General features: G+C 35.7%; 1 protein-coding gene and 1 pseudogene across 1 annotated transcript; both read left to right on the plus strand.

Annotated features, from left to right (window-relative positions):
• Positions 1 to 2,294: 2,294 nt before the first annotated feature.
• On the plus strand, positions 2,295 to 3,961 carry LOC130949669 (protein At-4/1-like; annotated as a pseudogene).
• A 1,482-nt stretch (positions 3,962 to 5,443) lies between these two features.
• LOC130951539 (pathogenesis-related protein PR-4-like) lies at positions 5,444 to 6,862 on the plus strand. The gene is made up of 2 exons (XM_057880215.1): positions 5,444 to 5,786; positions 6,296 to 6,862. The coding sequence occupies exons 1-2, from the start codon at positions 5,511 to 5,513 to the stop codon at positions 6,473 to 6,475; spliced, it is 456 nt and encodes a 151-aa protein (XP_057736198.1). The 5' UTR covers positions 5,444 to 5,510; the 3' UTR covers positions 6,476 to 6,862.
• The last annotated feature ends 11,025 nt before the right edge of the window (positions 6,863 to 17,887 follow it).

A 17,887-nucleotide genomic window follows, 5' to 3' on the forward strand; every position in this document is an offset into this window, starting at 1 on the left:
GTTTTCTTGAGTTGCCTCCTTTGCTTCGTTCCTTTTGCTTCATCAATTTCCTGAATTTCTTAGCGAACATAACAAACTCATCGTCAGATAAATTACCACTGGATTCATCATTCAGGAACTTAGTGAATGATTTAAGAGCAATTCCTTTCTTTTTTGTGTTATTTTTCAAATAAGTAATTTCAAAAGCAAGCAAATTTCCTCTCAGATCATCATATGTCATTTGATCAATGCCACTGCTCTCAACTATAACTATAGCTTTAGTTTTTCACTCTTTAGTGAGACTTCTCAGAACTTTCCTCACTAGCACAAGTTCAAGGTGAGTGATCCCCAAAGCATTCAAGCCAGTGATGATGACGTTGAATTTTTCAAACATTTCATCTCATTTCTCCTTCCTTCATGGAGAACATTTTGTACTCTTTGCTCAGCATATCTATTCTGGTTTGCTTGACTAGTGTAGTGCCTTCATGAGTAACTTAAAGCTTGTCTCATTTCTTTTGCATCTAAATGCCTTTCAGAACTCCTCGAAGCTGATAGCATAATTAAGCAAGTTGAAAGCTTTGGCGTTCAGCTCTATTTTTTTTATCTTCCTCATTCCATTCGGCTTTAGTCTTAGGAGTGACCACGCCATCTACTCCTATTTTGGTTGGGACTTGGGGACCATTCAGAATGATCTTCCAAATGTTGTAATCTACTGATTGAACAAAGATCTTCATTCTCTCTTTCCAATAGCTGTAGTTCTTTTCATTGAAGAATGGAGGTCTGTTGCTGGATTGCCCTTCTGTCAGAGTATAGGCCACCACATTAGAACCACTATTATTTGCCATCAGGACTTTTTCTCCAATCTGCAAAGCTTGATCTTATTGAGACCAAACTCTGATACTAATTGATGGTTATCAGTGGCTAAGAGAAGGGGTGTTGAATCTTAGCTTTTTTTCTGCTATATAACACTTTTATTTTCTCACAGAAACTTAGGAAATATTTTTATTTTTTGTCTCGTACCAAGTTGAGAGACATTTTCATTTTGTCTCCTAAGTAACAGAGATAGAATCGAAGTAGAGAAGAGGGAATAACACTAGATGTATCCTGGTTCAGCTACTTAGTGCATTGTAGCCTACATCCAATCTCCATCACAACTATAATGGAATTTCACTATCTCTTTTTCAAGATTACAAACACCAATGCTTCCCTAGGATCTACCCAATCTTATGTGGGACAAATCTAGATTCTAACCCAATCCGAATTTGACTAGGACCCTTCCTAGCTTTCAATCGCAAAATGCTAACCCAACTTGCAAGGGAATTTTCATAGGATCATGACACAAAATAGGAAGATGTACAAAGCAAACCTAGGACATCTTATGGCTTTCTCTCACAATTTAACTCGTTAGCTTTTACCTTTCATTGGCTGTTTCTTACAAACCTCACCATGTTTACCATTTTCAATGAGACTATAACAAATTAAAATTGAGAAAAAGAAAATACTAAATGAACTACATGAAGTAGAAGAACTCTAACGGCTTGGGTAGCTATGAGAGTGAACTCTGTGCTTTTCACTTACTCTCCTTGCCTTCAACCCTTGGCCGTTCACCCTTAATATAGAAGAGTAAAGCTTCCAAGGTTCAATCAGGTTCAACCCTAACACTGTCTTCTTCTCCAACATTAGAGACTAGCAACGAATTCATCAGAGAGGAAAGAGAGAACCGAGTCTATTGCATGCATGTTACCTATTCTCTCTCATCCTTTTTCTTCAACCTTCTTCAATCTTGACCGTTGAGCTAGAATTTGGCCCCAAGTTTTGATTTTGAATGTTGATGAGCTTCTGAACCATGTTGACTTCACATTCTCCAGTGTTACTTCTGCTGTGCTTGAGACCTTGTGGCTTTTTTCTTGGTTCCTCGTCCTAGCACAAATGAGGAAATGAACTTCTGATGTCCTTTGACCGAGTGAAATTTGCTACTTGACCGAAGCCCCTCCTTTTTGCTTTGATTTGGCAACAATTTTTTTGCCTTTCTTCAAAATCTATCTTCTGTAGTTATTCATTTTCTTCTTTCTTCTTCTTATTTGAGTTATGTGACCGAAACAAGAGAGAGAAGAGAGATAAGAGAGAAGTGATGGCTTTTAGTGGAAGTTTCAAGGAACTTAATTGAATTGAATTTGAAGTTTCAATTTCCAAGAGTTGGAGAACTGTATGGGGCTTGTGTTCTGTTGGGTTCCTTTCTTTAATTTTATGGGCTTTTGATTGGGCTTGTCTTTTTCTTATTTCAAAGTTCAGCCACTAAATTTTGGATCAAGTTGATGGCTGAATTTGTATTGATGGACATGTACTTGCTCATTTGTTTATTGGGCCAATATGAAACTTAGATTGCTTTCCTGTGTATTAAACAAAATTCAATAAACAAACAATTCGTAATAATTTAATAAACATCTAATTAATATTTTAATAATATTTGATCATCATTTTAATATTAGCTTTTCAAACTCAACAACTAATTTAATGTCTACTCATCTCTAACAACAAAAAGGTGATTAATCAATTTGAGGATGAAAATTTAATTAAATTTCCACCACATTTTGATTATACACTCGTTGCCTCCTTTGGTTATTTTCTCGGTGCAAGAACATAAGAAGGCTTTCAACATGCTTCAAAAAGAATATGAAAAAAAAAGAGTATTTGATGATTCACATAAAAAAGGTCTATCAGTGAAGCTTTTCTGTTTATTATTGATCTCTTTCTATTGTTTTAGAGCATATCTACCTAAGGAAGCAACATATGAATCAACCACAAGTCAACTACATCAAGATTTAACTGCACATACGAATCATATGCAAGTCCTAGCTAACAGGTTAGACCAAATCCATTTTCAAGTGGTATCAAAAAGTAAGGCACTTTGTTTTTCCAATAATTGCATTGTTTTCAGTTTCTACGTGTTGGTAATAAAGGCCTGAAGATATGTTTCACAACATCATTTGACAGATAGTGTTGAGATTCAAGACTTGAGAGTATGCTTGCTGGCTGAGCAGAAAGAAAAAAATGAGTTAAACTGAAAAATAAAAAAAATTGGAAAAGGAATGTAAGTGTTGATTGATTCCCCATATCACTTATTCTATCATTCTATGCATGCATTCTTGTTTTGAAAAATTTTTATTTGGTCATAGAGAAGTAGGCATCACAGGCATAAGATTCACAATATTTTTGCAATTGTTTATTTTCTCTTTTATACCGACACATATATACCTCTATACCATTAAATTTAAATGAGGTGTATGATCTAATGGAGAGTGGTGTGTGCCAGGTTTGAGTATGATATAGAATGAGTACACGACATTGTTCCAAAAAGTAAAACATCCAAAAACCTAAAGTCTAATTCTACTTGATTCATTAGCATTTTAGTAATAATAATGTTATCAAGAAATAAGGACGGATGTTTTCCTGAACTCTGCATTAGTGATTTGAAAAGAAAAGTTGGTAGATTAGCAGCAAGAAATGACCTCAAACTGGCAAGTGGAGACTCTAAAGCAGAAAATCATGAAACTAAGAAAGGAGAATGAGGTGCTCAAAAGGAAGATATCTCAATTTAATTGGTATATCATTTGCAGAGCTTTGTTGTTATATACATTTAATTATTAACTAACATAATTACATGATAACAGTTATATGTTCTTACTGATTCTGAAAAGGATATATTGGCTCAACAAACTAGCCTTTCAATATCCTAATAAGGTAAAAATTACAATTTTAACATATGATTACATGGAACTATCTTACTAGTTTGTTAAACTAATTAATATCCTACTAAGGTTTTTCTGGGTGCAGCTTTCATTAATTGGAGCCAGTACTTCACTAATTGAAATGGGCCAGGTAGTCTTTCATTTGCTATTCTCTCTTTTTCTTTTTCATTTTTAAATCGCAGGTTGATTCTAGGTTAGATTTGAGCTCTATTGTGGTAATTGGTTTGATTTAAGGAAGCTGAATTGTACGATTGAATAAATGGTGCAAGTGTTGGATTCAGTTCTAGTTCCAAGTATGGGCATTGGAATATTGTTCTGTATTTGAAATTATAAATTTGGAAATTTTTTTTACATTTTGGTCCCGCTTTAATATTTGGGTATATGATTTTATTCCATGTGTGGAGAATTTATTTTTTTGGTGTGTTTCTATCAACTTGTAAAGAATTTATAACTATTGTCTAATTATGTATTTTAGTGCTTTAATTGGTGTCAACTTAAATTTAAATAACGAGAGTATTGTGTGGCATAGTTGTTTAATTCTATACATGGGTTTTGCTGTTCAGTTTGTAGCATTTTTTTAAAAAATTGAATATGATATTTGTGGGAATTTTAAACTGCTACCAAAAGAGGTCCTGAAAATTTTGTAAAATCTCTACAAATAAGTTTGTGACATTTCAAATTTTGGAGATTTGTAAAATTTCCAAAAAATTTTTCATTGGAATTTAAATTGCCGCAAAATAGAAAAAAAAAATCACAAAGTAGCGAAAATCTTGTACTACTATAGTCTCCTGGCCTTTTTCTTTTTCTTTTAACACCTTTAATTTTTCTATAGTATTATATATGTTCATGTAATCCGTTCTCCTTATAATTTATCAAGAGAGTTTTAAGAAATTTTGATGTCTTGTAATTTTTATAATTTATCAAAAATATTATATGATGATTAATTAATTAGGTAATCAAAATTTATATTAAAGTAAAAATTAAAGTTAATCATAATAATTATAATAAGCCAATTACTTTTATCCAATAATTATTAAATATATTATAAAAAATAAATTATCTTTTATTTTAGAGAGGGTTGGATAAAATTATATATATATATATATATATATATATATATATATATATATATTAGCATTAACGAATGAATATATATAAATCATTAATAATTATCAGTAATTAGGATTAGATCACAATAAAATTATATGATAATAATCTTCTAACAATCGAATATATACATACATTGTCATTAATTTCTAAATGATTCATGTTTTAGATACAAAGTGTACGTCGCCTAACTGATTAATAATAATAATAATGTATGTATGTGAAATTATATATATATATATATATATATATATATATATATATATATATAAACACTGACAATTCGTTCTAGCTATTGAAGATGATATGATAAAGTAACATTAAGTTATCACTTGCCACATTATAAGAGATGTCCATTGTCAATTTGATTATTTCTATGTTGCTCTTTGTTTTGCCTCGTGCCCTTTTATATCACCTTGTGGGCGTGGTGATGATCAATACTACCTATAGCTAGTTTACTTTAATATATAAGGTTAGAATCGTTCACAACTTAACATACACATATTCCAAAAGGCAAATTAAAAATTATAAACTAAAGATTACTAGCATGCTTGTATTTTTAATTTGCTTTGTGTTTTTGGCTATAAATAGAAGCAGGGTGTGAGCACAACGTAACATTTTGAACTCAAAGCACATAAAACAAGAACAAAATTTCAAATTAGGGCACATCAAAGAATGGATCAAAAAATTACAGAAAGGCACTTGATTTTTGCATTGTTGTGGTGCGCGGTGGCAGCAACGGTGGTGCGCGGACAAAGTGCGCGCAACGTAATGGCAACCTACCATATGTACCACCCTCATCTTATTGGTTGGGACTTGCCTGCTGCAAAGGGCTACTGCTCTACTTGGTACGCCAACATGCCCCTCACATGGCGCAGTAAATACGGCTGGGCCGCCTTCTGCGGACCTGTTGGCGCTCATGGCAAACCTTCTTGTGGCAAATGTCTTTGTGTAATTTCCAACTTAAACAATTTCTTATCTTTTTTCAATACAATTATGATATCTAAATCGGCTATTCGCATAAAATACATATTATAATATAAAATATACATTAACTCAGACAAATTATACCGATTTCTTTAAAAATTAATAATCATTAGCTTCACATAAGTTTACTAAATCCATGTCAATTTTCTTTTAATATTTGTTTTTAAGCGGTACTCTTATTTTTCTAAACTGAATATTTTAAATAAAAATATGGAAACCCATTTTTCGGGAAAAAACAGAAAATATTATATAAAAAAATGAAAGCAAATAACATTTTTTTTAATATTAATAACTAAGACGTATTTAACTACCTGAAATTGAAGTATAACATTATTCCTCTATGTATTTGCATGTACGGAGAAAATACCAACTTTCAAATTTACATGTATATTATGTCATTCATTTAAATTTCTACGCACTCACACATACTCGTATACTAGAATATAATAATTGCTAACAGCGTGGTTAAGCAGGTAACAAACACTGCAACAGGAGATACAAAAACAGTGAGAATAGTGGATAAGTGCGGCCATGGAGGCATCAACTTGGACGTGAATGTGTTTAGAGAGATCGACACCGATGGGGTTGGATACAAGAAAGGTCACCTTAACGTTGACTACCACTTTGTCGATTGTCGCGATCACTACTATTAAGGATAACCTTTTCCCGGAAAAATTATTATACCGCCATAAAACATTTAAACAGATTGTGTTCTATAACCGTGATGAGGTATAATATAAGTGGTGGGTAATGCTAAGGAGACAAAAAAAAACATCCAGAACTTGCCTTATTTAACATTCATTAATTGTTGTAACAATTAATAAATGCTAAATAAGACAAGTTATGGCTGTTTTTGGCTAATTTTCTTTGGTTACTAAACATTTTCGATAAATGGTATGGTTGCTCGGTTCTTTAAGCATCATGTCCTGCATTTGATCAGCACGAGATTCCTACTAATTAAACGGTAAACTCCGAAAGGATTAAAGACTAGCCTTAAATTTCAGCCAATGAATATCCAAAGATTTACAACAATTGGATCTAAAAAGTAGACTATATATTCTATAAAATACTTTTATTTGTCTCAAAGTATACGGTTCTGATTCAGGTAAAGTTTTATTGAAAGAAATTATGTAAAAAAAAATTAAGAAGATAGATTAAAGATAGATAAATTTTTAAGAAAAATATTTTTATTATTGGCAATTAAATAATACAAGAACTAAAAATATGAGATGATGGTGAAGAACAAGTATTGAGACCTTCACTAATATCACAAGTGAATGAAATTGAGATTTTTTAAAGTGGACAAAACTTAGGTAAATTATTATATCCTTACTATTACTATCAAAGTGTGACGCTTCTGACTCCACCATAATGATAGCGAGAATATTACGATGACTTCTATATATTTAATAATAAAATAAAAACTTTTAACTCGAAATTGTATTGTTATTTTCTTTAAAAAAAACAAAAGTTCTTTTCACTTTACAAACATATATATATATATATATATTATATATATATATAACTTGTTACACAAGCAACTTACAAATATTATATACATACATTTCATTACAACTCCTATCCCTCTTACAAATCATAATGACAAAGGCGAGGGATAAACTATGACTAATATATCCAAAGAAAACATCACAATTAAGAACTGAGTAAAAACTTCACACAGCTTCCTCGTCCGTCTTGAAAAGAAAAGTTTGTAGGGGGTGAGAACATCGTTCTCGTAGGTTCTCAGTAGAAGGTTTAAGAATTGTCATAAGAAGATACATATAAAAAGAAGAATGAATTTCAAAAATAGTGATCATCGTTCGCCTTATGAATCATTTTAAACCACAACAATTAACTATTCGACAATTATCAGGAACAATACATACCTCACTTACCAATCACGGCCTCGGGCCCAAACATAACCAACCACGGCTTTCGACCCATCATATAAACAACAATCGGCCTTCGCCCAAGATATAAACAAATCTCAGCATCCAGCCCAGCACATAAATAAATCAACACTCAGTCTCAAAACAGAATTAACACAGACATATAACACCCTCACTATCAGAATGTCACACTTCTGGCTGCGCCACTCTGATAGCGAGAATATTACGACAACATCCATATATTTAATAATAAGATATGAGCCTTTAACTCGAAACTGTATCGCTATTTTTCTTGGAAAAAATAGAAATACTTTTAAATTTTTACCAACATGCATATATATATATATATATATATACAAGACTTCTTATACAAGAAACTTATATATATTGTATATAGACAAATTATACAACTTTTATCCCTTTTACAAATTTATAATGACAAAGGCGAGGAAAAAACTATGACATATATCTATATATATATATTATATATATCTATATATATATATATATATATAAGTAGAAACAGTACAACTAAGGACTTAGCAAAAACTTCATGAGCTTCCTCGTCCGTCCTAAAATGATAAGCCTGTCGGGAGGTGAGAACATCATCCTCGCTGGTTTTCAGTAGAGGATTTTTAAGAATTATTGTAATAAGATATTTTAAATAAAACTATTTTCTATCGCAGTAATCATGAGTTTATTATTCAAATCTAAAACTGATATTTTTCTTATAAAAATTTCATACAAAATAACATTTTATATATTTCACTACTTACTAAGAAACGATTTTAACCAAAACTTACCACTAATCCAATCAGTCACAGCCTCTGGCCAAAATCAAATCAACTCGGCCTCCATCTCCCAAATTAAATCAACTCGGCCTCCGACCCAAATCAAATCAATTTAACCTCTGGTCCAAAATAAATCAACCCGGCTTCGGACCCAAATTAAATCAACCCGGCCTCCGACCCAATTTAAAACAAATCACCATCAAAACTCAATCCCAAAACAGAATTAATCACAGGCACAATCAATGCAAGGAAAACACAATTAGAGAGCAATTATAGCAAGTACAACAAATAATAATTAGACAAAATTCATCCGATAGACAAACCAAAACACTTAAGCACACATAGACAAAGCAAACAAATGCAGTATGATGCATGCCTATTGTAACAACCCAACTCCCAGCATGTCATGATCATACTAGAAGCTGAACGTTACAAACTTGTTTCCCCATACGTAATAATAATTATTAAGTATAAGCCTGTTTGTTGTCAACACCTTGCGAGTTTTCGAGTAATTTTTTTTAAAACAATAGTAGTATCGAGTCGCATACATACAGTATAACAAGGAAACATGAGTACACACATTCAGAAAATAGTAGAAGGAAATACATAGAACATCACACCATAATGTACATCGTGATCCAGAAGTGGCTAAGTTATACCAGTACAGAACTATAATACAACACCCCTCAGTCAGCAATTCATATAATATATACATTTATGAACATAAGACGTCTTAGGCCTTAGCCTGTCCTAAAGCCCTTAAAATGGCACACAGGCCAGCCTAACTCTATGATATGCCTATTCCCTCTGAGCATGCTAGCAAGAGCGAGGGAAATATTCTAATGTATCAAAGTTAGACTGGACGCCTCAAAAAGTCTTCACGTCTCTGATCCAAAAACCACTCAGAAAAAGCCATTGGGTAGGTAGTGATGACCGCTCACTAGTGCCTCATCTATCTCATCACTACCAGAAGAGATATCTATGATTTCAGGGTCCTCCTCAGGTTGCATCAAAGAAAGAGGAAAATTATAGTGTACATCGATATTCAAAGAAAGGTGTATTAATAAGATGCTGAAAAGATCTACCACGTACTACATAATTACGTACACGAGATGTTTCACAATAGATGTAATACTCGCAGCCTTGCACTGGGTCGTTGTTGATATACAAATGATTAATCTCGTAGAGCAGGACTCTCGTGTCCATCTAAAAAGGTGTAAGGGGTAAAAACTAGGGAGTTCTTAGTAAGGTCGGAGTTTAGAGTTAAGTTCATTTATAATGACTGTTGACAAGTTTCTAAATCCTTTAAAATTAGATGATTTAACCATCAAAAATCCAAAACCTTTTAAAAAGAAATCAGTTAATTAACCAGAAATCCAAACTTTTTTTTCAGAAAAAAGAATTTTAAAAGTTTCCTAATGGAATGAATGAGCAACCTGTTCCAAACATAGGTTCATTAAGTCGATGCTGAACCCGCTTGATATTTCATACTTTACTAAACCACAACTCAAACCAATCACGACCTCCGACCCATCACATAATCAATCATGGCTTCAGGCCCAAATAGCTCAATCACATCCAATTCACCACAACCCAACCAATTTCAGTCACTATCACAAGTAATGAAGTTCAAGCACAATCATGACCAGTTACGTCAAGTATAGTGATGAGCAGATATTTTATACGCTTTTTGGCATCATTTTCATATAGTTTTTAGCATGTTTTGTTTAAGTTTGATTATATTTTGATAGGTTTTAGTGTACAATTCACATTTTTGGATTTTACTATGAGTTGTGTGTTATGGTGATTTCAGGTATTTTCTGGCTGAAATCTGAGAGTTTTAACAAAGTCTAATATAGAAGCAAAGAAAGCGTAGCAGATGCTGTCAGGATCTGACCTCTGTGCATTCAAGCAAGCATTTCTGGATTTACTGATATCCAAATGAAGCGTTCTCAACGGCTATGGAAAGCTAATATCCAGGGCTTTCCATCAATATTTAATAATTTATACCTGTCTTTGGAGATAAAGGCCCAAAACTGGCGTTCAACGGCAGCCATCTACCCTAGTCCTGGCGTCCAATGCCCACAAAGAGGTGGCAAGTGTCCAACGCCCAAAGAGGAGTCCAAAGGGGGTGTTCAACACCCAAGAGCCTTACTAGCACGTGGACACACCCTTAGCTTAGCCCAAACACTCACAAAGTGGGCCCCGGAGGTGAATTTTTACACTACAAGCCTAAGCCTATCATATTTCTGTAATCCTTAGTTACTAGATTAGTATATATAGGAGAAGATCAACCATGTTTAGGATCTCTCTCCAGCATATCATATTTTCGAACACCATTATGTACAGTATGAGCCACTAAACCTTCTAGCTTAAGGTTAGGAGCTCTGCTGAGTTTTATGGATTAATAAAAGCACTATTGTTCTATTTCAATCCATGTTTGATTCTCTCCTAAGATATATCTTCATTTTTCAACCTTATGCATGAGTTGAACCATTAAAAGTTATCTCTATTCTACATGGGTTCTACAAGGATCTTTCATCAAATATCAATGAACTACTAGCTTGAGGATACATCTCTTAGATGGCTAATCCACGACTTCATTGGGGACTTCTCGAAACATCAGTTTACCGAGGTATGGGGAGATTAGGGTCTTTGTGGTAAAAGCTAGACTCAAGGCGCAGCATTTTCTGATCTGGAAGATTTGACCTTGTCTATGGAGTTTTGATTAGGATCACCAAGGGGATGAACTGCAGGAGCTTCACCCTCATTCATACTGGATGCGCACTAAAACTGGTGTTCAACCTAGAGGAAGATTGGCAGCCGCTCAAACCGACGTTGATCACATACAGCCTGCTACAGAAGCAATCATTCACAGTTAGAGTAGATATAATAAGAAAGTATTGATCCAGAAAAACAAAGCATATCTGAAGCCTTAACTATCTTCTTATCATTAGATTCACAACCACTCAGTAACGTTATCTTTATTTTACTTTCATGCGTTTAAACAATTAAACAAATTTTCTATCCGCCTAACTAACATTTACAAGATAACCACTATTTGATCCAAGCCGACAATCCTCGTGAGATCGACCCTGACTTACCTCAGGTATTACTTGGACGACCCAGTGCACTTGCTAGTTCAGTTGTACGGAGTGTGGGAATCCGTGCACCAAGTTTTTGGTGCCGTTGTCGGGGATCGTTTGAGTTTGAAAAAAATAATGGATTATCTTGTTGCTTAAATTAGGTATTGTTTTTAATTTTGTTTGAGTCTTTTATTTTTTTTTGAAAAAATAAAAAATTTTTCAAAAATCTTTTCTTTTCTTTATTAATCTTTATCTTTTGATTGAGTCTTTTGTCCTTGTTCTTGTTAGAGTTCGAACTTTCTTGAGTCTTTTTTCAAAACTTTTTAAAAATAGTGTCTTTTGTTTGAGTCTAGTGTCAAATCTTAAGTTTGGTGTCCATTGTGTGTTCTTTAATTACTTTGAATTTTTCGAGTTTGTTCTTGGTGTTCTTTTTGGTCTTCAAGTTGTTCTTGTTTTTCTTCTTGTTTTGATCTTTAAAATTTTATGTTTGGTGTCATTAAGTGTTTTTCCTTTCAATTTTCGAAAATTATTACTTTTAGATCTAAAAATTTTAAGTTTGGTGTCTACTGGTTGTTTTTCTCTTTCTTCATTAATTCAAAAAATAAAAAAAAACAAAATTATATCTTTTCTATCTTTTTACTTTGATTTTTGAAAATATCACCAAAATTTCAAATTTTAATTTCAAAATCATTATCTTATCTTATCTTAGTTTTAAATTTCAAATTCAAATCTTTTCAAAAATCATATCTTTTTTCAAATTACTATCTTATCTTTTTATCTTTCTTTAAAATTTAAAAATCTTATCTTACCTAATTTCAAATTCAAATTTTAAAATTCAATTTCAAAATTTAAAATTTAAAATTTCAAAAATCAAGTCTTTTTCAAAACTCAAATTTCAAACCTTATCTGTTTCAAATATTTTTCAAACCGTTTTCACATTTTTATCTTATCTTTTCTAATTTCAAGATTCAAAATCAAATCTTTTTCAAATCTTTTCAATTTCTATCTTATCTTTTAAATTTTAAATTTTAAATTCAAATCTTTTCTAATCTTCTATCTTATCTTGTTTCCAAATTTTTCTTAATTAGTTGTTTTCTCTTTCTTCTTTTTCAAAACTTCCTAACTAATTCTTCTCTCTTCTAATATTTGAAATATCTTCTCTATTTCTCTCTCGTTTTTTTTCAAAGTTCATTATTTAATTTTTAAATCTTTTCGGTTAATTAGTTTTTATTTTCGAATATAATTAATAAATAAAATAAAAACAAAAATATTTTCTCTTTTTACTTCTAATTTTCGAATTCTTCTTCCCTTTTATTCAAATTCCTTTTTTCTCCTCTCTATCTACATTCTTCTTTCTTCTTCACATCTCACAGGGAGTCATCTGTTCTTGAACATAGAGCTCCCATTCTTCTTCTTTCTTGTTTTCTTTCTCTTGTTTATGAGCAGGAACAGAGATAAATAACCTCCCTTTAATCTTGATACTGAACCTGAGAGGACCTTAAAGAGGCGTTTATAACAAGCTAAAGCACAACACTCCGAAGGAAACCTCACAGGGATTTTCGAATAAAAAGATGAAAACATGGCAGCTGAGCCTAATAATGAAGGAGATGCAAGAAGGTTATTGGTGACTACACCATACCAACTTCTGATTCCTATGGAAGAAGTATCTCCATACTTACCATTAGAGCAAACAACTTTGAGCTTAAGCCTCAATTAGTCTCGCTAATGTAACAGAATTGCAAGTTCCATGCGCTTCTACTGGAAGATCCACATCAGTTTCTATCTGAATTTTTGCAGATTTGTAACACAGTTAAGACCAATGGAGTAGATCCTGAATTCTACAGACTTATGCTCTTTCCCTTTTTAGTTAGAGACAGAGCTAGGATATGGTTGGACTCTCAACCTAGAGAAAGCCTAGACACTTGGGAAAAATTGATCAATGCTTTCTTGGCCAAGTTCTTTCCACCTTAGAAGATGAGCAAAATCAGAGTGAAAGTTTAAACCTTTAGACAAGAAGAAGGTGAATCCCTCTATGAAGCATGGAAAAGATACGAGAAACTGATACATCTCCTGACATGCTCTCAGAATGCTCTATCCTAGGCATCTTCTATGATGGTTTGTCTGAGATGTCCTAAATATCATTGACCAGCTCTACTGGTGGATCACTCCACTTGAAGAAAACGCATGCAGAAGCAAGAGAACTCATTGAGACGGTTGCAAACAACCAATTCATGTACATTTCTATGAGAAACCCTGTGAATAATGGGGTAGCTCAGAAGAAAAGAGTTCTTGAAGTAGACACTCTGGATGCTATATTGGCTTAGAACAAGATCCTGACCCAATAAGTCAATACTCAAAAAGCTTCCTCTAAAAGGAGAAGATTATGATCCTGACCAACCCAAGATATAGGAGGTGAATTATATGGGATAACCCTATGGAAACACCTACAATCCTTCACGGAGGAATCATTCTAACCTTTCATAGAAGGATCAATAGAAGCCTCAGCAAGGCTGCAGTAATAATCAAGGTGGAAGAATCCAGAATAGGTTTAACAATAAGCCACTGATAAACCACTATTTTATAGTTTATATTGTGTTTAATTGTGTGGTTTTGTCGTGATCCTTACCCACTTATTCATCAATTTAGCATGCATTTAGATTTCCTTCCTGAATTTATTACATGTTTGAAAATTGCTTCCTAGAGACTTTAATTATTTAATTTTAATTCTCCTTTATTCCATTCGATGCCGTAATCTGTGTCAAGTGTTTCAGGCTTTATAGGGCATGAATGAGACGGAGATTGGAGAGGAAGCTAGCAAAAATGGAAGGAACACAAGAATTTGAGGAGATAACCAGCGAAAGTGAGTGGTCGCATGGCTCCGCGACCGCGCGAAGGAGAGCAAATCGCAGTGACGCGCATGGCTTGCGCGGCCGCACGGATTGGAAAGCACAAGCAACGCGGTAGCGTGGACGACGCGAACGCGTGAAGAGGAAAAGTGCAAGCGACGCGTCCGCATGGACGACGCGATCGCGTGACATGCGCGATCTGCATAATCTGTAGAATCAGAAACCAGCGATTTTGGACCCTATTTCGGCCCAGTTTTCGGCCCGGAACAGCACACTAGAGTCAGAGAATATGCAGAAACAACGGAGACACATTCATTGAGTAGTTTTTAGATCTAGTTTTTCACTCTCTTAGGTTTTTCTCTCTAGTTTTTAGAATTTTAATTTTCAATTGGTCTTAGCATTGGAACATTGAGAAGAGTTATTCCTCATCAAGACTTCATCATTCTAGTTTGTTCTCTTAAATTGGTTTTATTCATGTTCTTTGTTATGTTCAATTTTGTCATTCAGATACTTTTATGATTAATTAATGCAAGGATTATTTCTTTTTAATTTAATTTCAATTCCAATAATCATGTCTTCTTTTAATTCCCTTTCATGTGCCATGGATTCTTTATTTACAATGCGTGAGTAGTTTCATTACTTGATGGAGAGTTGATTAAAAGGAAATCTTGAGTTGGAAGGTGTTCATACCCTGACCGAGCTCTCCAAACTCGGCAAGCTGATCGAGAGTCCGACCTCGCCTCAAGGCTCAAGCCCGAGGTCGAACCTCGGACAAATAGGCCAAAGAAGGCCCATCAGAAGGAACTAAGCCCAAAACCTAAAGGCCGAAAGGGCCTGGGAAAGGCGGTTCCACAAAGATAAAGATAAGACTCCCAGAAGATAAGATAAGATAAGAATATCTTATCCAGGGAAGATCACAGCCAACTACTATAAATACACTGGAGCACCCAGGTATAACTCGGGCCTTGTCAGACGACCGAGCTACAGTTTCAGGTAACCCTCGGAACATTGGCGCCGTTGCCGGGGACCTGGAAGTCATCCCTTTACCATGGCGGACGACTCTCCCAACAATGACCATCCTACATCAGAACAAGAAGAGGAAGTTGACACCGGAGAACGACCAGACCGCCCTATATCACCACACACTCCAGGGGGAAACAAACAGAATCATCCAAAAGGTACACTCCCTAACAAGGATCCACAAAATCCTGGAAGGGAAAAAGAGGTCAGAAGATTCTGGAGACAGTCCGGGCACAACAAAGCCGGCTGAGAAACTCGAAGAGGACATAAAAAAGCAGAAAGAGACTGAACAGGATCTAAGAAGGGAGGCTCGCAAACGCAGAGAATTAGAAGAAAAACTACGAAAGATAGAAGCCAATCTGAAAGATCGGACAACACGCGGCACCACTCCGAAAGTAATCATGATCCTTCACACAAGAGATCATGAAGGAGAAGGTACCGCGAAACTTCAAACCACCAGATATGGACCTCTACGACGGCACCACCGATCCAAGTCACCACTCAGCAACTTCAGGAGCAGAATGTACTTAGTCGACGCATCCGACGCAATTCGGTGCAAAGCCTTCCCCACCACTCTCACCAAGTCAGCCATGAAGTGGTTCGACAGCTTACCGCCAGGATCAATCTCCAGCTTTGAAGACCTGACCAAAAAATTAACAAGGTTCTCCATTCAAAAGGACAAGGCAAAACACGCCCCCAGCCTACTCGGGATCAAACAAAGCAACCAAGAAACTCTCAGAGAGTACATGGAGCGATTCAACAAAGCCTGCCTGGACATACAACACTTGTCACAGAAGCAGCCATCATGGGACTAGCAAACGGCCTAAGAGAAGGACCGTTTAGCCAATCCCTATCCAAAAGATACCCGACCTCCTTGTACGAAGTGCAGGAGCGAGCGGAAAAAATATATCAACATGGAAGAAACCTCACGACTGAGAGAACCTTCCAGGAAGGAGTCAACCTACCCGTCCCGAGATCGAGATCGGGATCAGAAAAAGAAGGAAGAGTCCAGCTCGGACAAGCCAAGGAAATACCACAGCTACACCCCCTCCGAGTCTCTCTGGTAGACGTCTACAGAGAAGTGTGCCACACCGAAAAGATCCCACCACCCAAACCCTGAAGCACAAAAGAGCGGGAAGGGATCGGTCCGAATACTGTGAATATCATGACTCTACGGTCATTCTACTAACGACTGCCACGACCTGAAGAATGTTATAGAAAGCTAGCTAGAGAAGGAAAAACTCGACAGATACATAGCTGAGAAAGATGAAGAAACCAGAAAGAGAAGGCGGAGAGACAACGAAGATCGGACCGAACCAACCCCACGAACCCTGAAAGGCACATACACATGATAAACGGGGTTTTGCAGGTGGAGGGACTTCAGATCCTCACGAAAGAGACACCTCAAAGAAGTCTACCAGCCCGAGAAGACAACCCCTTGCCGAGTTACCTACTATCTCGTTTACCCGAGAAGATGCTCTTGGGTATACCCGGACACGACGACCCTATGGTGATCACCATCATCCTAGCCAACGCCAACTTACATCGAACCCTGATCGACCAAGGAAGCTCGGCAGATATCCTGTTCAAAGAGGCCTTCGACAAGCTCGGACTCGAAGAAAAGAGCTAAAAGCCTATCCCACCGACCTATTTGGACTAGGAGATACCCCAATTCGACCCCTGGGATACATCTCGTTACACACACCTTGGAAAAGGCGAGCAAACCAAAACATTAACATCGACTACATTGTGGTCGACGTCACTTCAGCATACAATGCCCTCATCGACGACCAACCCTCAACAGACTAGCGGCTATAGTCTCGACCCCACACCTCTGCATGAAGTTCCTACCGAAAGGGAATCGCTACCCTAAAAGGCGACCAAAAGCTAGCACGGCGATGCTACAACGAAAGTCTGAGCCTAAAAGGGAAAGAGGTCAACACCATAGAACTCGGGCGAGTCCAAACCCGAGAAGATCTTCGGCCACAGCCAGAAGGGGAAACCGAGAAGGTCCAAATCGGGAACACACCCGAGAAAGTAACAAACATAGGGGCAACCTCGAGGAGGGGAAACCGAGAAGGTCCAAATCGGGAACACACCCGAGAAAGTAACAAACATAGGGGCAACCTCGAGGCAGGCCTAAAAAAGGAGCTCACAAACCTCTTAAGGGAGAATTCCGATCTCTTCGCCTGGAAAGCCTCCGATATGCCAGGCATAAGCCCCGACCTAATGTGCCACAAACTATCAGTGTAACGTAGTTCTGGTAAAAAAAAGCCCAATGGAAAGTGGAGGATGTGCGTCGACTACACAGACCTCAACAAAGCTTGTCCTAAAGACCCATATCCACTACCAAACATCGACGCTTAGTCGACGCAGCTTCGGGCTACAGATACCTCTCCTTCATGGATGCGTACTCAGGATATAATCAAATCC

This window comes from Arachis stenosperma, chromosome 9 (assembly GCF_014773155.1).
Source record: "Arachis stenosperma cultivar V10309 chromosome 9, arast.V10309.gnm1.PFL2, whole genome shotgun sequence".
In the NCBI taxonomy this organism is placed as follows: Eukaryota; Viridiplantae; Streptophyta; class Magnoliopsida; order Fabales; family Fabaceae; genus Arachis; species Arachis stenosperma.

Excerpts from the sequence above, each read along its gene's own strand:
- LOC130951539 (XM_057880215.1), top strand. The coding sequence starts at position 5,511 with ATGGATCAAAAAATTACAGAAAGGCACTTGATTTTTGCATTGTTGTGG. Across the intron at positions 5,787-6,295 it reads CTTGTGGCAAATGTCTTTGT|GTAACAAACACTGCAACAGG; the intron begins GTAATTTCCAAC and ends GTGGTTAAGCAG.